The sequence below is a fragment of the Myotis yumanensis genome, unplaced genomic scaffold (assembly GCF_028538775.1).
Source record: "Myotis yumanensis isolate MYYU_CA2020_CCGP unplaced genomic scaffold, mMyoYum1.0.hap1 SCAF_9, whole genome shotgun sequence".
NCBI lineage: Eukaryota > Metazoa > Chordata > Mammalia > Chiroptera > Vespertilionidae > Myotis > Myotis yumanensis.
Window position 1 is genome coordinate 35,121,145 of NW_027223760.1, and position 24,848 is coordinate 35,145,992.

General features: G+C 38.0%; 1 protein-coding gene across 2 annotated transcripts in view; it reads right to left on the reverse strand.

Annotated features, from left to right (window-relative positions):
* The window catches only part of TPK1 (thiamin pyrophosphokinase 1), a 291,146-nt gene that overhangs the window by 162,019 nt on the left and 104,279 nt on the right, over positions 1–24,848 (reverse strand). For both annotated transcript variants that reach the window (XM_070424090.1, XM_070424091.1), the window contains exon 5: positions 2,010–2,082. In XM_070424090.1, coding sequence (XP_070280191.1) covers positions 2,010–2,082 — 73 coding nt within the window. The remainder of the gene's footprint in view (positions 1–2,009; positions 2,083–24,848) is intronic.

Consider the following 24,848-nt stretch of genomic DNA (forward strand, 5'->3'; position numbering starts at 1 on the left):
CAGCAGCTTAAAGATGGTTTAAATCGGAGATAATGGCTTATACGAATTGTGTGTAATGCTGCATTAACTTGTTGTCATTATCATTATTAAAACCGTAGCTAAACATTCGCCCTGACCTATATGGGGCACATCAGCTCTATCAAAGACACCAGTGCCTTTCCGGGAGAGATCCAAAAAGTTCAAAGCAGTTGTTCTCATCAATACATGAAAACTTGATTGTACTACATCATCTCATAACTATGCAATGTAGTAATTAGAAGATGCAGCTAACCTTAATTTCCAAATTAAACCTCAACAGATAAAAATTAACATTGAGGTTAAAAAAATAAAGCAAAAAATATAAGAGAAATTCATCAAAAGGTATTAACTCAAAATTTTCTTTTATCCCTGACCCCATTTTACTGTATTGGGAAATGGAAAAGCTGGTTCCCCCTTATTTTTTGTTATTTCCTCATCTGGGATGGACTGATGAAATCAGCACTTCCAGTGTTGGCAGCCAGCAGCATTTAAGAGAGGAGGAGAAAAGTCACATCTGGCCAGATCTTCCTCTTGTTTCTGAGTGCTTGTTCCTGCCTCTCCCGCTGTTTCTTCCCCTCCCGAAAATACGATTAATAACTATGAATTTATGAAACTCTGCATTGTAAGCAAGGCTGAGAGGGCTTTCCGTCTCAGTGAGGTTGAGATATGGAGTTAATGAGAAGTGAGACTGTGGGGAATGAATAGAAACTTGCCAATGTTAAAGTAATTGAGCATGAATATCAAACTCTGACTTGGGAACAGTCTTCCTTTGCTGATGGGAAAGTCTGATCAGCTGGTGGGCAGATAGGATGTGCATTGAGCTACGTTCACTGCCAGCCCCGGGATTTCTATCAGAACAGCCTATTCTGCTTTATAAAACTGGTACCTTTGCTTCCTCACCCTGAATCATATGTTCCTTCTTTTTCTTCTCTTTCCTTCTACCCTCCCTCCCACCTTCTTCCCGTCCTTCCTTCCTTTCTCCCTCCCTTCCTTCCTTCAAAAGACCTCCTTTTTCTTCTTTTTTATTTTATCTCACCCATCCCCAAGCCTTATAAAGAATTTAAAGTTTTAATATTTCAGTAACTGCTGTTTCTTTTAAAAATATGTGTATTTTTCTAATTAGTTCAGAATAACATAGATGACGGTATTGTGGCTAGAATTGCTGACACTATAATTTTTATTTTTAAAACTCTGCATTGTCCTCTAAAGCCAGTGAAAGCTTGAATAATTGATCGCTATAATACTCCTATGTGCCTTCCATCATTCTCAATTAGATCATTTGCATGTTCTTCTTTGCCAGGAAGGATCACTAGAAGACTTTCACAATAGCAGTAACAATATGAAAACTTTAAGCTGTATGTTATTGTCAATTTCAAGTTGTAATGAATAATTTTCTTTAGAATAGGCTAACAGTAGTTTTAAAAAACTAAAATATTTTCAATAAACTAAATATAATAAACAGGTTTATTCAGAACAGGGTAATAATATTTTTTAAAAACTAAATATTAAAGGTAAAAACTGTGGCTCTATAATTATGCATTTTTAAAAAAACTCATTTACAAAGATATTTTTATTAGTTTACAAGGTAAAAAATGGATACAAATGTCAATCAATTGGGAATTGGTTAAGTAAAACATAGTTCATTCATTAAATGAAATAAAAAGTGATTTGTGAAAAATAAATAGCAACTAATGAGGATTTAGGCAATAACAGTATATTATTAAAATAGCCCATAAACTATAAATGTTTTTTAAAAATATGTGCTTAAAGTACTAAGCATTAATGCTTATCTGGTGGTGACTGAATTTCTAAACTTATATTTCTATTTGCCATTCTCTAAATTTCCATTTGAATGTATATCATAATTGATAAAAATGTAAAAAAACAAACCAATTAGTTTCTCAATCCCTACACATACACAAAGGAAACCAGGAAAAACATAGGAAAAGCAATCATATGAGAAATATTTTAAATATAGAATTATGTCTTACCTTAACAGTGTAGTATTCTCTAACTTCAGGCCTAATAGAATCAAAGTCTCCACTGATGAATTCAGGCAAAAAGCTGAAAGAAAGAGTTCTGAGTCAACTAATTAAGACTACTTACTTGTTAATCTTTAAAACTATGATTATAATGACCAAAAGAAAAAAGGAGTCTATTTTTACAGTGAATGGGATGTCAAAGATGTCAAATTTCACTCTTGGTTACAATATAGTATGACTGGGGTATTCCACATAACCAAGTAATTCATCAACTTAAACACACTATCAGTCAGTATTTATCATGCTTCAATAAATAAAGATTAAAGAAGATTATTACTTTAAAAAACTTCCAGGTCAACAACCCTAAAACAAAGACTCAATCTTTGTATATTACCTTTTACATATATTCAAACCTTTATAGTATTGTACCCTCACAGAGGCTCAGAACTATCAACAGATTCGAACAGAGTACCTGAGGAGGAGGCGGAGGAGGAGGCATTCTTTGCAGAGCAGGAGTCAGTTCAAAGACATTTTCCATGTAACCTATTGATGTATTTCTAAAAACAGGAATCTTCTAGATAGGTTTGAAATACTACAAAGGTCACCGTTGCTAAATACAGGGCGAGGATTCCCAAAAGTGGATGTTCTAATTCTATTACAATTATCTCATTTCTCTTTTCTACCATTTAAATTTTTTTCAGAACTCATTTCAGAGATCTTACCTTACTCTGTCTACATAAGCCATGCTTGATTTTTTTTTTATATAACATGTGGTAGAATTTCTTTGCACTTGGAACACCTAACTGCGGAAAAATAAAACTTCTCTGGATTTCTCAATGCTCTGCAAAAAGCCTTAGCCTCAAGAGCCTCAAGAAGGTATATGATGTAAAGAAGGGAATGTTTGCTTCCAAGTCCTCCAGAAATATTCTATTCTACACCTATCATAAGAACTAGATCTGTAACCATTTATCTAGTTAATTGTTCTGAATCAAAAGAAAAATAAAACTTCAACATGTATTCTCAAGAGGGCCAAACTGTTACATAATGGAGACAGGTACTTTATCTCTCTGTGTATTACATGTCAAAACAGATAAAACCCCAAAACTTGGAGACATCTCCAGGTCATAAAAGTCAAGATATAGGAGACTATCCAGCTCCTAGAGAAATTTTTTACTGATGATGAATATGAAAAATTCAATACTAACATTGTCCTTTTGCATAATTTTTAACTTCTTAACTCAATTGGAAATATTACTTCTTAGGTCTAAACCAGAGATTTTTCAACCTGTGCCATCAGAATGTTTAGAACATGCAATACCCGACTGTTAGAGGGCACCGACCCCTGTTTCCTTAGACTGTCAAATAAAAAAATAACAGCCAACACAATAGCTGACCCTTCAGTGTGAATGAGTAAAAATTTTACCTATTTTTTTGTCATATCGGCAAAAATATAACATTTTTTGATGTGCCAGTAATTAGTTTATGAGATTGAAAAGGTTGAAAATTGCTGGTCTAACCCATGGTCGGCAAACTGCGGCTCACGAGCCACATGTGGCTCTTTGGCCCCTTGAGTGTGGCTCTTCCTAAGCCTTAGGAGTACCCTAATTAAGTTAATAACAATGTACCTACCTATATAGTTTAAGTTTAAAAAATTTGGCTCTCAAAAGAAATTTCAATCGTTGTACTGTTGATATTTGGCTCTGCTGACTAATGAGTTTGCCGACCACTGGACCTAATCTAACTACTTGTGTTGGACCAACTCTTCCTTGAACTGTGTCTTCCTAGGACTAAATGGTAAGAGGAAGTTCTACTTTACAGATCTGTGCTGCCTAAGCTGCTCCGTCTGTTTGATTTTTGTTAACCAATGATGATTGCTTTTTTCAATTTTTAGTAATTGATGAAAATTTTATATTAGCTGATTCCAGAACTATTTGCTGAATGTCAACCATGCACAAATGACAACAGTTCATTTCAGAATAAGACCGAATTGGGAAGTAAAGTACCTAGGTTTTTAAATCACTTTGCCTGATTTCAACAATTTCTCATCAACTTTTCTTCTCAAAATATCTGCATGGCCAGTACCCAATTACTTCTTCATGTGAGGCAGACATTTAAACTTAGGACTCTGGTTCTATGCAGCTGAATTATACTACTTCCTAATAAGACTGATTTATATGGCTCTACAAACTTTAGTACCTCAGATATCTAGAATCCATTTGGCAGTTTCCAAATATGATATTGATTTTGACAATAAAAATGAAAAATAAAAACTGACATATACAGGCAGCTAAATGTCCTCTTATGACATATCATTTAAAAGAGAATGAGATCCCTTTTTAATGTATACTATGAATAACAAAAGAAGGCAATCATGAAAATTCACTTATCTTTTCATATAAAACATTAACAGGAAAATTAGATAAAAGATAACTAACTTTGGCTAACTTTTAATATAATTTTATCTAATGTAACAAATGAACCAGAATGCTGAATTCTAAGAAGACTCATGCCCAAAATACTTCTAGTATACAAGACTAAAATTATTAATACCTTTTCATCATATAATATACAAGTTTTTGATACTTTCTAAAATGTACTTTCAGACACCGCACTTGATAGCCATCTCACATTTCCTGGAGGGCAGCTGGTGCCATGGTACCTGGCGTTCTGAAGAAGTAAGTATTGGGGATGACACTTCACAGATGCAGAGGAACTACACTATGACAAAAAAGGCAATTCACACGGGAAGATTATTTTTCAGAACTCTTTGAGAACTAACTTCACATAGCAACTAAGGGTATATGGACTGTGTAACTACTGATTGCATTTCTGTCTCCTGTTGACACAGATCAGATCATTATGCTTCCTTCTGCCATCCTCAATCTACACGCACTGACTTGTTTTCCAAACACTCCAAAGTGGCATGGGCTCCTTTATATTTACATTTAACTTTTACAGCACTTGCCACACACACTTGACAAAATAAGAGTCCAAAAAGGGCTGCCATTAGTTAATGAGATTTAAGCTCCAATACCTGTAATAATCAAGAAGAGGTTAATAGTTATAAAATATGCCTAAACATAATGTGTTAGACTACAACTACTCTTTCATAAGTCATTTCCTAAGACTCCGTGGGAGGATGGATATCCCTCCACAGAACCTTCCTTCCTCCCACAGAGAAAAGCAATCCTGTATAACTTATAAAGCCTTAAATCCATAACTTTCCATCACATTCTAAGCAACTTCTATAAATATATTTTAGCTTCTACTACTGTAAGTTCTTTGTAGCAGGATCTCTGACTGATCTTGGTGTTCCCCAGAGCACCAAGCACACACATGTTGATAATAATGGAACAGATGAATGGGGTAGAGGAGAAGGGTGGGAAGTAATGAGGGGATTAAGGAAAGAGAAGAGGGAGTGGCAGGAAAAAGGAGAAAGGAAAAAGGATCCAGGGAGAATGGGAAAGAAGATAGGAAGAAGGGGAGGGAAGGAGAGAGGAGGAGATGGAAATGGTCAAAAGGGAAGAGAAAGGCAAGGAGAGGGAAGGAAGAGGAGATGGAGAGTGAAAAAGAAGAATGAGCAAAGAAACATTTATTTAAAAATTTCTATTATGCCTGTCTCCCTATTTCCTGGCTTGTCCAAATTATTTCACCTTTCTGAGCCTCATTTCTTCATATGTAAAATGAGGACAATTTGGAGTGGTATGAGGATTAATATATTAAAGCACTTAGAGAATGCCTGGCATACATCAAGCATGATTTAAGCTATTTGGGTAAAATAACAGTTATTACTAGACAAACTAAGTAATTTGCCATAGTCTACAACGAGGATAATAAGAGCTAGAACCAAACTCCAAGCACAGGCAGCCCAATCTTTGTTCTTTAATGGCCAAGTCTACAGCCTCTCACCAACACGCATGCAGGAAATGGATAAGAGTTTCTCGTGGAGAAAGCTCTGGACATAAACACATTATCCCCTCTGCTAATTTTATTGATCATTGATAATTGGGTCAAACTCTAATTTTGGAAAGGTATCACTGAGGCTGAAAAACAATGTTTGTGCTGGTTGCTGTAGGAAGGATAAGATTTTTATTAAAAGAATTTTGATTAAAGAACTATGTTAGTAGTTCTGGAAGTGATAGCCATAGAAATTAGACAAGAAGAAATAAAAGGCATCCAAATTGGAAAAGAAGACGTAAAACTGTCATTCGCAGATGACATGATACTGTACATAGAAAACCCTAAAGACTCCATCAAAAAATTATTAGACTTAATAAATGAATTCGGCAATGTAGCAGGATGCAAAATTAACGCCAAGGAATCAATGACATTTTTATATACCAATAGTGAGCTTACAGAAAGAGAGACTAAAAAAACAATCCCATTTACCATCACACCAAAAAATGTAAGATACCTAGGAATAAACTTAACTAAGGAGGTGAAAGACCTATACTCGGAAAACTACAGGACACTGAAAAAAGAGGTAGAGGAAGACATACTCATATGGAAGAACATACCGTGTTCATGAATTGGTAGAATCAACATCATTAAAATGTCCATAATGCCCAAAGCAATATATAGATTCAATGCACTCCCCATTAAAATACCAAGGCATATTTCACAGAACTAGAATGAACTCTCCAAAAATTCATTTGGATAAAAAAAAACCCTGCATAGCTGCAGCAATCCCGAGAAAGAACAACAATGTATGAGGGATCTCAACATCAGTTATCAAGCTGTATTACAAAACCACTATTCTCAAAACTGCCTGGTACTGGCACAAGAACAGACATATAGACCAATGGAATAGAATAGAGAACCCAGAAATCTACCCAAACCATTATGCTCAATTAATATTTGACAAAGGAGGCAAGTACATATAATTCCAGTCAAGACAGTCTCTTCAATAAATGGTGTTGGGAAAATTGGACAGATACATGCAAAAAAATGAAACTAGACCACAAACTTACACCATACACAAAAATAAACTCAAAATGAATAAAGGACTTAAACGTAAGACAGGAAACCATAAAAATATTAGAGGAATCCACAGGCAGCAAAATCTCAGACATAAACCAAAGCAATATCTTCACTGATACAGCTCCTAGGGCAATGGAAACTAAAGAGAAAATAAACAAATGGAACTATATCAAAATAAAAAGCTTCTGTACAGCAAAAGAAACCATCAACAAAACAACAAGAAAGCCCATTGCATGGGAGAACATATTTGCCAATGTTATCTCTGATAAGGGTTTTATCTCCAACATTTCCTGGGAACTCATACAACTTAACAAAAGGAAGATAAACAACCCAATCAAAAAATGGGCAACGAACCTAAACTTTTCAAAAGAGGACATAAGGAAGGCCAAGAGATGTATGAAAGCATGCTCAAAGTCACTAATCATCTGAGAGATGCAAATCAAAACAACAAAGTGGTACCATCTCACACCTGTCAGAATGGTTATCAACAAATGACAAGTGCTGGTGAGGATGCAGAGAAAAAGAAACACTCGTGCACTGCTGGTGGGAATGCAGACTGGTACGGCTACTGTGGAGAACAGTATGGAGTTTCCTCAAAAAACTAAAAATGAAACTCCCATTTGACCCAGTGATCCCATTTCTAGTAATATATCCCAAGAAACTAGAAACACCAATCAGAAAGGGATATATGCACCTCTATATTCATAGTAGCACAATTTACCATAGCTAAGACTTGGAAACTGTGGGAAGCCACTGCTTGCCAATACTGTCAGTGCACCAAGGAATGGCCCATAAATCTTGGGCTTTGGCAGGGCTGATGCTAAGCACCTCGTCTGTTGAGATAGTGGTGGCTTAAGGCAATTCTTTACCTGATAATCCTTTTTACTGTTTACCAACTTTACCTTTGATATGTCTGTATGCATTGCTAAAGGCAAATGTATATTCAAGTAAATAAAGAGCGGACCAGTCCAGAAGTTAGTGTGTCTCTTCAAGAAAGAGGCTCCCCGTTGCCCCCAATGCCTTCTAAATTCATATTTCTTCTTTCAATTTGTTTATGTGATGTATCACATTTATTGATTTACGGATGTTGTACCATCCTTGCATCTCTGGGATAAATCCTACTTGGTCAGGGTGTATGATCCTTCTGATGTACTGCTGGATCCGATTTGCTAAGATTTTGTTGAGGATTTTGGCATCTATGTTCATGAGGGATATTGGCCTGAAATTCTCTTTCATTGTGATGTCTTTACCTGGTTTTGGTATTAGGGTGATGCTGGCTTCATAGAATGAGCTTGGAAGCGTTCCTTCCTCTTGAATTTTTTGTAGTAGTCTGAGGAGGGTAGGTTTTAGTTCTTCCTTGAATGTTTGGTAGAACTCCCCTGTGAAGCCGTCTGGCCCTGGGCTTTTGTTTGCTGGAAGCTTTCTGATGACTGCTTCAATTTCTTCCATAGTTATTGGCCTATTGAGGTTTTTAGATTCTTCCTGATTGAGTTTTGGAATGTTGTATTTTTCTAGGAATTTGTCCATTTCCTCCAGGTTGTCTAGTTTGTTGGAGTAGAGTTGCCCGTAGTATTGTTTAACAATCATTTGTATTTCTGTGGGGTCTGTTGTTATTTCGCCTCTATCATTTCTGATTTGGTTTATTTGGGACCTCTCTCTTTGCTTCTTGGTGAGCCTGGCTAGGGGTTTGTCAATCTTGTTTATCCTTTCAAAGAACCAGCTCTTGGTTTCATTGATTTTCTGTATGGTTTTTTTGGTCTCTATGTCATTGATTTCTGCTCTAATCTTTATTATCTCCTTCCTTCTGCTCACTCTGGGGTTTTCTTGTTGCTCTCTTTCTAATTCTTTGAGTTGTAGAGTTAGATGATTGACTACCATTTTTTCTTGTTTTTTGAGATAGGCCTGTAAAGCTATAAACTTTCCTCTCAGGACTGCTTTCATTGTGTCCCAGAGGTTTTGGATTGTTGTGTTTTCATTGTCATTAGTGTCCAGGATGTTTTTAATTTCTTCTTTGATGTCATCGGTAACCCAATCAATATTTAATAACATGCTATTCAGCTTCCAAGTGTTTGAGTATTTTGGGTTGTTTTTATTGTAGTTTATTTCTAACATTATGCCATCGTGGTCTGCGAAGAAGCTTTTTATGATTTCAATCTTCTTGAATTTGTGGAGACTTTGCTTGTGACCCAATATGTGGTCTATTTTTGAATATGTCCCATGAGCACCTGAGAGGAATGTATATTCCGCAGCTGTGGGGTGAAGTGTTCTGAAGATGTCAATTAAGTCCATCTGATCTAGTGAGTCATTTAGGATTGCTGTTTCTTTGCTGAGTTTTTGTCTAGCGGATTTATCCAGTGATGTCAGTGGTGTATTAAAGTCCCCTACTATGATTGTATTGTTGTCGATCTCTCCCCTGATATCTTCCAGAAGTTTTCTTATGTATGTGGGTGCTCCTGCATTGGGTGCATATATGTTTACCAGGGTTATATCTTCTTGTTGTATTGATCCCTTTAGTATTATGAAGTGGCCTTCCTTATCTCTGGTTATGGCCTTCACTTTGAGATGTATTTTGTCAGATATAAGTATTGCTACCCCAGCTTTCTTTTCCTTTCCATTTGCGTGAAAGATATTTTTCCATCCCTTCACTTTCAGTCTGTGTGAGTCCCTTCTAATGAGGTGGGTCTCTTGTAGACAGCAGATGTATGGGTCATGTTTTTTTATCCATTCAGCCACTCGATGTCTTTTGGTTGGAGCATTTAGTCCATTTACATTTAAAGTTATTATTGAAAGGTACTTGTTTGTAGCCATTTCTTTTTTTTTGTGTGTGTGTGGCTGTTTTCTTTCTGAGCTTGATATTTCTTCTTTTTACACCAGTCCCTTTAGCATTTCTTGCATGGCTGGCTTGGTGGTGATAAACTCCCTTAGCCCTTTTTTGTCTGTGAAGCTTCTTATTTCCCCTTCAATTTTGAATGATAGCCTTGCTGGATAGAGTATTCTTGGATTCAGTCCTTTGCTTTGCATCACTTTGTAGATTTCCGTCCATTCTTTTCTGGCCTGATGTGTTTCTGTTGAGAAATCATTTGATAATCTAATGGGAGATCCCTTGTATGTTACTTTCCGTCTCTCTCTTGCAGCCTGTAAGATTCTCTCTTTATCCTGAACATTTGCCATGGTAATTATGATGTGTCTTGGTGTGGGTCTTTTCGGGTTCACCTTGTTTGGGACTCTCTGGGCTTGTGTGACTTTTTTCTTCCCCACCTCAGGGAAGTTTTCTGATATTATTTCTTTCTGTTGTTCTGGCACCCCTATTATTCGTATGTTGTTTCGTTTCATGTTGTCCCAAAGCTCCCTTAGGCTCTCCTCCTGTCTTTTAATTTTTTTCTCCATTTGCCGTACAGTTTGAGTGTGTTTTGCTTCCTTGTCTTCTAATTCACTAATTCGGTCCTCCGCTTCTCCCAGTCTACTGTTGATACTTTCAATGGAGTTTTTTATTGAAGCTATGTCACTCTTCATTTCTTCTTGGGACTTACTTAAGTTGTTGATTTTTTCATCTGTTTCTTCTAGCTTCTTGCATAAGTAGTTGAGTTTTTCATCTGTTTCTTCTTGCTTCTTGAACATCTGGTGCATGTACTCTAGGAACCTTATTCTGAATTCTTTTTCCGTCATGTTGCATATCTCTGTCTCACTTAGCTGCTTTTCTGGCGAGTCCTCCTTTTCTTTCCTTTGGGGGTTTCTTTGCCTACCCATGTTTGATCTCGCTGACATATGTAGATGTTGAGATGTTCAGTGGCTGCTCCCTGGGTGGCAGGGGCTCCTTGGGTTGTGGTTGCTGCTCAGACGGTTGCGGTAGCAGCTGCTTTCCAGTTGGCAGCAGCTCCTCTGGTGGGTGTTGTTCACAGCTGTGTTGGCTCTTCTGGCTGGTGGGGGGAGGCTTCACGTACAGCTGCTGTTCCACAGACAGAGGGTGTGGTGATCAGGAGGCTGTGGTGATCAGGAGGCTGCGGTGATCAGGGGGCTGCTGTTGCTTGGATCTGCTGCGTTGATTTAAAGGCACAAAATACAACAGAGCAAGGCACAACGTACCAGGCACTGAACACAAGTATATTCACAATATTAATAACCCCAAATAAAGGTGACCACCCGAATTAAGAGAATTAGGGGATAAGGGGGAAAGAAGAGAAGAAGATAAAAGAGAGAACAGAAAAGAAAAATAAGAAAAAAACAAACAAAAAAGGAGTGCAAAAATAGAATTGGGAAAAAAGAGGGGGGAAAAAAAGAGAGCGAAAAAAGAGAATGAAGTAGAAGCGGGGAAGAGACTATTGGTATGAGGAGCAAACTCCAATAGAACTGCCACTAATCTCAACAAATTCCAGCAACAGATCCCTGGAGATGAATGCAAACTACAAACCACCAATAATATCCAGAGGGGTAAGGGAAAACAGAAGCACAAAAATAACCGGGGTGGGGTGGGGGAGGGAAGGGAAAAACCAGCAGAAAAAAAAAAAAAAGAAAAAGAAAAAGAAAAACAACCTCACAACCAGTCCTAAAAAAGAAGAAAAAACACAAAACAAAACAAACAAACAAACAAAAAAAAAAAAGCCCAATATATTCAACAATCAAGAAAACAATAGAAAGATAAGAGAGAAAAAAATGTTTGGAAAGTGAAGAAGGATAAAGAATAGGTGTATAAGGATTTAGAGCAGTAGATTGGAAATAGGATATATAAGTAGGGTGGAATTAGACAGGGGGTAAAAAGAGGGAATTGGGAAAGTCTGGAGCAGGAATAGGGTAAGAGAAACAGGACACCAAAAGGGGAAAAGTAAGGAAGAGGGTTTTAGCAAAGAGGTGAAATTGAGATAGGGAAAATTAATGCTAAAGGAACGATGAAAATAGAATGGAGAACACTAATCCCAAAAGAAAATAAAGAGAAAATAAAATGGCACTTTAAAAAATGGTAAAATGGTAGCAGTAATAATACTGGTTAAAAATAAAAATGTGGTAATTGAAAGGGTAAAATCAGGTGATGGAAAAAGAAGAAAAAGAGAAAAAAAAATTGGTTTCTTAGTAAAAAGGTGAAAAAATTAAAAAGAAAAAGAAAAAGAAAAAATTTGCAGTAGTGATGGTCTTTCGGTTCTTCTACTCTTCAGCCTGGTTCGCCTTAGTCCTGCCAGGTATTTAGGAGAGTGTTGAATTTGCCTGCATTACACTGTTCCTCCGTGTTGTAAATCACAGTCCTGATTTTAAAGCAGGCCATATTTGTGATCCAGTCTGCCTTAATTTGTATTCCCCTAAGAGTCAGTTTGTGGCTCAGCCTCTGGGTGGCAGTGTTTTTGGGTTGGCCTCTGAGGCTATACAGCTTCTCTATCCTTTTTTAATCCTTACCCTGCTCTGTGTTGTTGGTGGGACTGAAAATCCCTCTATAGGCCAGACCCTGGTAACTTCCAGGGACTAATCAGCTTGTTTTAATCCTTTATCTCATACAGGGTGGAATCTGGGTGTGGCTGTGCTCCTTGCCTGGGAGGCTGGGGGGAGGAATTCCACCCTCTGGAGGAATGGCTGCCCCAGTCCTGGGCCCAGGGGGGTCTCAGCACTCAATTCGCTGCCACCTCCTCCGGCTCCCCCTCTTTCCTCAGCCTCTCCCCAGATTCCCCTCGTCTGCACCTTCACCCTCTCTTCAGCACAGGTGAGTGTGTGTATCCGAACTGTCCTATGAGCAGGGTTCAGTGAAAACAAAGAAACAGACAAACGCCGGCCGGCCGCGGAAACGCTCCTCTCTTACCAGCACTGCATGGTCTGGGAAACGCTCCTCTCTTATGGGCACTGCATGGTCAGATCAGTTCCTCAGGATGCCCCCTTTAGTCTCAGTTCTCCGCAATCACAAAATCCAAATCTCAAATCTCTTGGCGCCAGCAAACCCGTGGAACTCCTTACCCTGGTCAGGGTCTGTGTCTGCCCCAAGAGACGCGGCTGTCTGCCATGCGGTCTCCTTCTGACCCTCTGGGCTCAGGTCTGGCAAACTTTCCTGCCCAGATCCCTGGTTTTTAACCTTTCCAGGGGAGGTCTGCCCTTCCCGGCTGCAAACCGTCTCACCAGCTGAGTAAATTTGCCAATTCGGGGTGGGTGTTATTAGTTTCAGCTGCTTACTCCGTTTGCTCTGGGACAAGACCTGGGACGCGTCAGCCTATATCGCCGCCATCTTGCTCGGATCAAAATTCATATTTCTTATATAGTATTTTAACTTATGCATTGGCCCCTCCTTCAGATCCTGAAACCCACTGAGGAGGTCGTGGCAGGAAACAACCTAAGAGCCCATCAGCAGATGAGTGGATTAAAAAACTGTGGTACATCTACACAATGGAATGCTACACTGCAGTAAAAGAGAAGGAATTCTTATCATTTGCAACAGCATGGATGGAACTGGAGAGCATTATGCTAAGCGAAATAAGCCAGTCAGACAAAGATAAATATCACCTGATCACACTCATTTGTGGAATATAATGAACAACATAAATTGATGAACAAAAACAGATCCAGAGACAGAGAAGCATCGATCAGACTGTCAAACCTCAGAGGGAAGGTAGGGGAGGGTGGAGGTAAGGGGAAGAGGTCAACCAAAGGACTTGTATGCAGGCATATAGGCCTAACCAATGGACACAGACAACATGGGGGTGAGGGCATGAGTGGGGGTGGGGGTGGAGGGGGTAATGGGGGGATAAGGACACATATGTAATACCTTAATAAAGAAAAATAAAAAAAAATTTAAAAAAGAAGTATGTTAGGAGGATATAGAAAACATTGTTAAAAGAGTATGGCTAGAGATAACAAGAAAAAAATGGCACTCAGTCTAAAGAAAGTAGAAATTAATCACTCAAAGATTTGGGCTAGCATTCTCTATAAAACTGCCTAACTTAATCAAGAGGGAAAACTAGCAACAACAAAAAAAAAAATAAAGAGGGTGATCAAAAATGTAGTAAGTAAAAAAGGTTACCACCACATTTTGACTCTGTTTATAAATAAGCACTTCAACTGTTTTCATAAGTCTCTTAACATAATAACGGTGTCAGAGGATATTTAAACACCTGTAGAAGAATGAAAGAAATAGTGAAAGTAGATGAATAAAGCTGTTTACACTGATTGTGTCAGGAGATGGAATAATTTTTTAATTTTAATAAAGCATATCTTAATTTAATAACTAAAAGGAAAATAAAATTTATAAAAGGAAATAAAAATGAAGAGAAAATTAAAAATGAAATCAAAACTCTTAGATGCTTATAGTAAGTACATTAAATAATGTCTAACAGTCACTGAGGCTGGTAAAAGTGACTCATAGTCAAGTTATCTAAGACAACATCTCGTCTCTTAAGATATTTAAGCTGATCTCAAACTGAGTAGCCCAGGGATCAGAAAACAGCTTTGATTTCCAAAATAACTGCTTTAGACGTCCTTGATAGGCCAATGAACACTCAGAGAAAACGAAAATGACAACAGAGGAGATACAGATAGAATTTCTCCATTACTCACTTAAAATGAAGATTATAGAGTGAGGAGAGAGAAATGATCGGGAAATATATACATAACTTTCTAAAAAACTTGTTGAATTAGACATAGAGGGGAAGGCAAAAAAAAAAAAAAAAAAAAAAAAAAGAACCAGAAAGAGCCAGGCTTGAGGTAGTTAGTGAATCAGGGAAAAGGAAAGAAAGGGTTCATAAAAGTAGATAGTGCATGAAATGTTATAAATAAATGAGATCATAATAGGAGGAGAGAGATACAAATAATGTCCATCTTCAGGAAATGAAAAGAAGAAAAGTAGGAAGACATGAGAGGTAAAGAAACGGTCTTAAATGAAGGGAGAGCACAGTACACCACAAAGGCCACTTCCTCACTTCTGAGATGACAGCTGCCCTTTGCTGTGATTAATTATTTTCCAAAAGTGGCTGGAGGGAGAGAAAAGGAGTGAGAGAGGTTGTATAACTGAACAGCTAGCTATGGGGTTATTTTCTTAGAAGGAGGCAGTGATGGTGCAGGTGGGGGTGGTGTCAGAAAAGGCTGTGGATATTGAGGAGAATTGTGCTAAGCCTAACAATACAGAGTGAAATGTTTCATCTTTTTTTAAAGTTTTTTAAATTTATCTTTGTTGTTGAAAATATTACAGATGTCTCTTTTTTCCCCATGGACCCCCTCAACCCTGCACCTGCCCCTTTGTCTTTTCCTATTTACAAACAGGAAAAAGACACAAAGCATATACACAGATTCCAATTCTTCACCTTAACAAATATAAAAAAGACTAGCTCACTGTTAGTGATTTGCTCCATCATGTAATTTATTTGCTTCATGCTTCTCTCTGTAATTCAGTGGAGATATGACACACAGAATTCAGTAAGATAGATCAATGCCATCAGGGTCACTAATAGGCTGTTGCTCCTTCCAAGTTGTCCAAAGCCAAGTGTAACAAGTTGCATAGCTAGTAAGTCTGCTAGTAGTGTTTTTAATCCTTCTTTTTCCCCCTCACAACTTCTCTCATAGTAGGAACTAAACCTTACCTAAGAAAATGAGAATAAAATAATTTCTTAATGCATATGCTGTTCTGCCAAAGCCAGTATCACATTTTCTATCCTTGCTAGTTTCTGTTTTTATCTTGCTGCTTTTATCCATTATATTTGAATGTGTGAAACATTATCTTAACAGACAGGGACTGGAGGCTGGAAAGATCTCTACAGTACTTAATAGTTTCTGTTTCATAGGAAAAGAATTCAATCAGATGATAATGGCTTAGGTACAGATCACCTTGAAATCATAAAATCATTAGATGATGAACACCATTAATAAAAGTAAAAGGCATAATAGAGAAAACATTTCAATGAACTATAAAGGGCAACTATCTTTGTTTGAGTAGAGATGACATCAATAGTTTATTCAAATAGTAATAAAATAAAGGAACAATCAAATGGACAAAATATATCACATGAAAGAGAAGAAATTTAAATATCTATACTAATAACAGAGGAATATGCAAATTGGTTGGGACGCCATCATGTAACGGCCAATCAGGACGGGGGCGGGGCCACGGCAGAGAGCTCTCAGCACGCCTGTGCCAGGGGCCCGAAGGGCAGGAAGAGGAAGGGAGAGCAGATAGGCAGTTAGGGGGCTCAGGCCAGCAGCAGAGAGCAAATAGGCAGTTAGGGGGTTCAGGCCAGGAGGGGAGAGAAGATAGGCAGTTAGGGGGTTCAGGCCAGTAGGGGAGAGAAGATAGGCAGTTAGGGGGATCAGGCCAGCAGCAGAGAGCAAATAGGCAGTTAGGGGTATCAGGCCAGGAGGGGAGTACAGATAGGCAGTTAGGGGGTTCAGGCCAGGAGGGGAGAGAAGATAGGCAGTTAGGGGGATCAGGCCAGCAGCAGAGAGCAAATAGGCAGTTAGGGGAATCAAGCCAGAAGGGGAGAACAGATAGGCGGTTAGGGGGATCAGGCCAGGAGGGGAGAGCAGTTAGGGGGATCGGGCCAGCAGGGGAGAGCAGTTAGGCAGTTAGGGGGATCAGGCCGGCATGGGAGAGTGGTTAGGGCCATCAGGCAAGCAGGCAGGTGAGCAGTTAGGAGCCAGAGGTTCCGGATTGCGAGAAGGATCCTGGATTGGAGAGGGTGCAGGCTGGGCTGAGTGACCCGCCCCCCCATGCACAAATGTCATGCACTGGGCCTCTAGTCCAGCGGTTCTCAACCTGTGGGTCGTGAACAATGAAAATACATCCTGCATATCAGATATTTACATTACGATTCATAACAGTAGCAAAATTACAGTTATGAAGTAGCAAGAAAAATAATTTTATGGTTGGGTCACAACATGAGGAACTGTATTAAAGGGTCACGGCATTAGGAAGGTTGAGAACCACTGCCTAGTCTTTATATATTTCTCTAATAATCATATATATGTATATAACTTTTACATTTTCAATCTCCAAAGACCACATATTGCCATATTATTAAATCTAATGGTTATTTCTTCCCTGTTATTTTATTATCAGAAGCATTTAACACAATTGGCCATTTTCTATTTCTTGATTCTCCTTCACTTGATCTAAGGAGTATGATTTCTTTGTTTCTGCTTTGATTCACTCTGGCCCAGAGTTAAGCATTTAACGTATAATATATACATACCCATGCATAGATACATACATATACATATACAAACAGTATAAATACACAAACAATTGTTTTTATTTAGGGTGGTAAATGTTTCTGTTGTATTTTAAATAACCTTTCTAAGATATTTCAGCATGTTCTTCAACTCTCTGGCTACAGGAGGCAACACTGAACCCTTCAAGGAATACAGTTTCCAACAATGCTCAGATCTCTAATTAGGGCTGCATGTGATAGTTCAGAGCTCTCCTTGGTGTTATTGCCATTTGGATATTTTCTCACAAAATTTATTAACTTGCCCTTGCTTAAGCTGAATTCTAGCTGTCCCTTTTCTGTGCCCTAACAGCAGAAAGGTCATAGCTGGCTCAGGTGCAATTTCATCATCCAGTCATATTTCATGTCCCATAATGATGTGTCAACAAATCATAGATACCATCTTGTTGTTGGAGTTCTTCTGCTTACTTCTCGTCCAAAAATACAAAACCAACATTTTAATGATAAGAAAACCATGCAGGAAGTATCTAGGTGTGTGTGTGCCAAGTATGCGTGTATGTGCATTCATTTAAACGTATATGAAAAATCAGATAGTTAAAAAACAATTATATACACACATATATGTATGTACATATATATACACAAATACATACATACACACACACACACACACACACACACACACATACACACTAGTGGCCCAGTGCACGAAATTCGTGCACATTAAAAGGGAATTAATTAGAGGAAATATTTTAATATTGCTATTTGCCCTTTCCCTATAATAGAAAGTGTGAGAGATTAAGGAAAATTAGTAAAATATGTATGAAAATAATATTTAAATTTATTAATAAATAGATAGTAACAAAAGGATATAACAACAATAAAGGCATGATAGAAAAACAACAAAAACATGATATGGAAACAACAAAAACATGATATAAAAACAACAAAAACATGATATAAAAACAACAAAAACATGATATAAAAACAACAGTGATGCAAACAATGACTGATAAAGTGATTAAACTTATTCTAATATCTCCCTGTACACCACATTAAGAATGAAAACACTTTCAGAGTGCTTGACTAATTTCCTTTGTGGTGAAGTATTTAGAACTTTAACTTTAACGTCACATGCTCTTCAAACTCAAGAGAAAGCAACATATAACTGACCATGTGCGAAAACGGATTCAGGTAGGAATATGCCTACTCTGTCTAGAGTTTGTCCTTGTGATTTATTAATAGTCATTGCAAATGCTGGCATTACGGGAAACTGTCGTTGAATCAATTTAAATGGGAGGCCAGTGTCAGATGGGGAAAAATCAATTCTTAGAATCAAAACAAACTCTCCCTCTGCAGATCCTGTTAATACTTCAGCTTCAATAATGTTAGGTTGTAATCTTTTGATAATAAATCTGGTACCATTACAAAGACCCCATTTACTATTAAGATTTCTCAATAGCATGATGATTGCACCCACTTTCAATTTTAGTTTATGATACGGCATTCCCGAAGGAGTAATACTATTAAGAAATTTGATGGGAAAATTTTTTCCTTTTCAGCATCATCTGTTGAATCAATGGAATCATCACTCAAATATGTGTGAAAATCTCCATCAAGTATATCCAAAATTTCTTCATTTAATTTTTGAACATGCTCATTTTTTGGACAAAGAATTGCATGTTTAGATATGTTTTTTAATATTATCTTTAGATATAGTATTTCCAAAGGTAGCTTCAATAATAGATCCATTACAAATCATTTCACAGGGGATTTCAATAATATCCATTCCTAAATGAAAACTGCTATCAAGTTTGCCATCTCCAAGTTTTACTAACCACTCACTATAAGCAGAATTCTCTGATCTCTTATTTGTTGTAAGAGATAACTTTCTGAAACATCCCCAAACATTACAGTACTTTAAACTCGTTTGTACTATGGCTGATCACATAGCATGCGGTACAATACTGAGAAATTGTCGAAAATCCCCTCCAAGAAGGAGAACTTTCCCACCAAATACAACATTCAAATTCATAATTTCTCTTAGTAATCTGTCTATGGCATTTATAGCATGACTGGATGCCATGGTGCATTCATCAATAATGAGAAGTTGGGCCTTTTTAATAATTTTAGCAACTTCACTTTTATATCGAGTCTAGAAATTAAAATTTCATTTAATGGAATGGGTAATTTATATTGGGAATGAAAGGTCCTTCCACCGAGAAGTAAATTTGCAGCAATTCCTGTAGAAGCTGTGGTAAAATGGTACCTCCACAACCTCTAATATAATGTATTAAAACTTTATAAAGATATGCCTCCATGCTCCGAGGGCCAGTTCCTGCCTCAAACATCGCCCACCTGAGAAACAGCTCGGGGAGGGCGCAGCCCTTGGCAAGGCGACCCAGGACTCAGTGCGTTCACACTCCAAGGGCGGGTTCCTGCCTGAAACCTTGCCCTTGCGGGAAACAGCTCAGGAAGGGCGCAGCCGTTTCCAAGATGACCCCTACAGGACTGACTGACTTCCAGTTGGTCGAGCTTCGGACGTGAAGCATTACACCCAGGGTTTTTATATAAATAGATACACACACAGTATTATGTGATTGCTCTCAATATTTTTTAACATATCAAATAATATACTGAAGATAAGACAAGAAATGTGACAAAAAAACATAGCCTTTAAAGCATATTAATGAGTGCTACAACAATTCAACTTTTTAAAAAATAAGTAAAATTAAAGGAGCCACGTGTTATTCAAAATTTTGGATAGATGACCCAAGTATCACTTAAAAATCTTCTGAAGGAAATTTACTCCTGAAGATCCCATCTGCAGGGAAGGGAAGGGGTTTTGTCAGAGACATACATTATGAAATAGGCTGGCCGTAAAGAACAATGCCTCGGTTTTAAGTTCAGTTGTAAACTGACTTCCTGCAGCTGCTTGAAATGATCTCACACTGAAAATGTATTTGACTTCATGCATGATCTGACCAACATTGAATTCTGCATATATATTTTCCCCTTCCAATAACCTGAAATGATTCAGAGCTATGCATGGATAACTTTGAGATCTCCGATTTATAGCATTTGATAACCAACAGACTAAAATATGTCACTTAACTAATCCAATCAATAATCCAAGATAAATAGATCCTCATGGTTTGTTGTGTAGGGTTATTTAATACCAAGACTCCTAGTATAAATTTTCTTTTAAATGGGCTAATCATTTTTATCTTCCATCATTTTGATTTAAAGACCCAATAAAGTTGACCTGCTTACAGACTTTAGTAATTTAATTGCATAAATGCTTTTTAATAGAAACTGGCTGAAGCAAGTGGCTAAATATTGCTTAAGGGTAGGCTTATAAAAGTCAAGCTAAGCAAACACTTCGGGTTTCCTTAAACAAAGTGTGCACCTGTTTCCTTCCTGTACAGGATGGGCAAAAGTAGGTTTACAGTTATAGATATGATTATTACATTAACTTTATTAACACAAAAGAATGTCGCAACGACACAGTAAACCTACATTTTCCAAGCCCTATATATGGTAAAGCATACTGAAAGTCCATTTTTTGACTACACAACTAAATGCTTGATCATTAGTTAAAATAAATCTAATCACTGAGAAAATTATAGTCATGGGTAGATATCAGTCGTCACATATATTGGAAGTCATCAAGATCACAGTGTATGCTCAGATACGTAACACCAACTTATTTCATAAGTTTTATATTTATTTTCTTATTCCATAAAACTTAATAATATTAAGCAAGCTTTTGCAGAATTTTCATAAAGAAACAGCAAATACAGGCCTTATATATGAGTCTCAACTACAATTTATATAAACTCTAGGACTCAAGTGAAAACTTTGAATTTTCTTTTTTGTTCTAACTAAAAGAACTAACATTTCTCTCCAAGAAGCACTTGAAAAAATTAATATATTCCAATTAAAAGGGCAATTCTTTAGACTCATCCATCAACTGCATTGAATAAACAAACAAAACTATTGTATACCGAATAATGGATACCACTCAGCACTGAAAAAGAACAAACTCCTAGTACAATAACATGAATGAATCTCAAGAGCATCCAATAAGTGAAAAAAGTCAGACATGGAAGACAACAAACTGTATGACTCCATTTAGATGACACTAGATTCAGTGGTTCTCAACCTTCTGGCCCTTTAAATACAGTTCCTCATGTTGTGACCCAACCATAAAATTATTTTCGTTGCTACTTCATAACTGTAATGTTGCTACTGTTATGAATCGTAATGTAAATATCTCATATACAGGATGGTCTTAGGCGACCCCTGTGAAAGGGTCGTTCGACCGCCAAAGGGGTTGCAACCCACAGGTTGAGAACCGCTGCAGGTTGCAGGAGCCAGGGTATAGGAGTTGAGGACTAACTACAAAAGGGACAGGAAGGAACTTTCTGGGATGATGGATATATTTTAACCTTGACTGTGCTGGTGGATACAAGTGTATACCAATTGAATTGCAGGCTTAAAATGGATGCATTATATTGTATGACATTATATCTGAGCAGCTGACTAAAAACCAAAAAGAATCAGAGGAGCCAAACACTACATTCCTCCATTCCTACAACTTGGAAAGTGCTTGCAACCCTTCTAAGAAGTTGTACAGTTACTGCAAGCAGAATATAAACTAGGACAAGATTATTTTCAGCTATTGCTTGAAACTGCATATTCAAGTATTCTATCATTCATCATGCCACAACTTTGAAAGGCCACCCTCCATACTCCCAGCTTCTCCAAATCTATACATATAAAAGCCTAATATGCAAAGTGTCCCCTAAGGAGTTCCACTGACTGGGAGTTCAATCACTCGCTATGATGTGCACTGACCACCAGGAGGGCAGCATGGAATGAAGGGGGGCCCCAGCCGGCAGCAGGCAGCCCGCTAGGGACCCTACCCATGCACAGATTTCATGCATTGGGCCTATAGTCTTTTATAACCAGCCCAAATAATAGGTTTCCTCAGTAAGACTTCTCTGAATACTCCACTGGGTAGTGATCTCTCCTTGAAATGTCAGATATGAAGAAACCACAGCCCAAGGATGAGAAATTACTAAAATCACCAAATCAGATTTTGCCTCCTGACCCAACTAGTGAGTCCATGCATGCCTCTCACTGCCTGATTCTACCTGGAAGCTACTGGACAGAGAACAAAACTATTAAAAGTTATTCATATGCAGACTGACACACAGGTCACTGATTTCTTCAAGGGGGTATCAAATCCTTGCCACCAGATGCCCACTTTAATTATATTGATAAAGTCTCTGGAAGCTAATTTTTAACAGCTAGCCTCTCACATTATTCAGTCATTTAAATTATATTTTGAAACTGGTTTAGGAGGACATGGTAGGTTTTACAGATAGAGTTTCAACAGGCATCTTCTCTTCTCACTTGATCACACTGAAAAGTGGTATTGATCTATTGATGAGAAAGCTGCAAGAATATATAAAGCTAGAGAGTGTGAAATCTTAACCTATGAGAAAATTAATGGAAAGGAATAAGAAATCAAGAATGAATCTGGCATTCTGTTTAAGCACCACAGGTCCTCCTCATCCCACCACTGTTAAAGTGTTTAACTGAATGGTCATTTGTATGAATTTAGGGAAATTTTGCTGGGTGCTAACTAAAATAATCCTATCTAATAAAGAGGTAATATGCAAATTCACCATCACTCCAACACACAAGATGGCTGTCCCCATGTGGTCAAAGATGGCCACCCCCATGTGGACACAAGATGACTGTCAGGGGAGGGCAGTTGGGGGCGACCAGGCCTGCAGGGGAGGGCAGTTAGGGGCAATCGGGCCAGAAGGGGAGTGGTTAGTGGGCAGTCAGGCAAGCAGGCAGGCGAGTGGTTGGGTGCCAGCAGTCCTGGATTGTGAGAGGGATGTCCGACTGGCCGTTTAGGCCCAATCCCACTGGGCCTAAACGGGCAGTCGGACATCCCTCGAGGGGTCCCAGATTGGAGAGTGTGTAGGCTGGGCTGAGGGACACACACACACACACCACCATGCATGAATTTCATGCACCAGGCCTCTAGTAATTATATAAAAATAATCTTCTGTAGGACCTCACTTTTAAAATGCTACATCCATCAACACTCTGAGAAAACTGACCTAAAACAGCACTCACCCCCATTTCAAATTCCTACATATTAATGATACCAAATTGATAGCTATATCTTAGAGTCTCTAAGTCCCACAGAATCACAATTTTTAAAGAAACCTCTAACATTTAGCACTGATATTCACATTGCTCTCAAAATACCAATGAATTCAAAGGCAAGGGTCTTAGTTTCACAAGAGGCTCATTTAAGGAGAAATTAAAATGCAGTGACATTCTAAGAAACAAAGTGGAACTTTTCCTATACATGATTTCAGACAAAACATGTGCAATCTTTTTAGAAGATGCTATGGTTTATACATACTAATAAGATATATAATTATCCAAATTTTCTTCTCTACATCAGATACTGCCGATAGTTGATATCATAGCTTAGAAATCCACCACTAGAAAAAAACAAAAAACAGTCTTTGTGACATTTCTGCTAAAATATCAATGAAAACTCATTAATCCAATAAATTCTTGGATGCTCATTAGAGTTCTAGATATTATGAGGCATGTAAGAAAGATTAATTATGATCGCTGCCTTGGAGGAGCTCACCACATAGAGATCAGTACATCTACACATAAGTAAATCACAAGATAAAATGAGAAAAGTAAGTAATTATAAAGTGTTATGCAAAGTTAAGGAACCATAGATCACTAGAAATTTACAAGCTACTAAAGGATTTAAGTCTTCACAGCTCTAAATCAAGGTAACATGTGAACCTAACATTGCAATTTGCAAATATTATTACAGTACTCGAGGCCCAGTGCACGAAATTTATGCATGGGGGGGGGGGGGCCCTCAGCCCGACCTGCACTCTCTCCAATCCGGGAGCCCTTGGGGCATGTCCAACTGACAATTTAGGCCCGATCCCCTAAACTGGAGGTTGGACATCCCTCTCGCAATCCAGGACCTCTGGCTCCTAACCGCTCACCTGCCTGCCTGCCCTAACCACTCTGCCTGCCAGCCTGATCCCCCTAACTGCCCTCCCTTGCCGGCCTGGTCGCCCCTATTAACTTTTATAAAAAATCTTATCCCTTTTACACACAATTGTATTTGACTTACTTATTGCTTCTCTCTCTCAGACAATTTTTCTCTCTCCTTTATGTAACACTTTTTCCTATTGACTCATCATTTATAAACTTTTCTTTCCTCCTTATTTCCTACTTCTGTTCCATCGTCCTTCTTCCCATCTTTCTCCTACCCTTCCTCCCTCCCCACATTCCTTCTTTCCTTTATCTTTACCCCTGCATCCCTCCCCTTTTCCTTCCTTCCCATCTTAATTTTTTTCTTCACTTCCTCCCTCGGACCTGCTTTGCTCCCTCCCCCACTTCTTCCTTCTTCCCATTCTCCTATTAAGCTCTATGGGCTCCCCTTTAAAACTTTTCTTTCCTCCCTCTTTCTCTCTCGTTCTACTTTCCCCATACATTCTTCTCTACTTACTTCCACTGTTTTAATATCTATCTACCTGGCTAATTATTCACTATCATTTATCTTTTTTCTTTTCTGACTCCTACTTTTAAAATCTGTCCCCAATACACAACTATACTTGATTTTCATTATAGCTCCTACAGTTCACTCATACATACTCTTTCCTTCTTTAACTCTGCT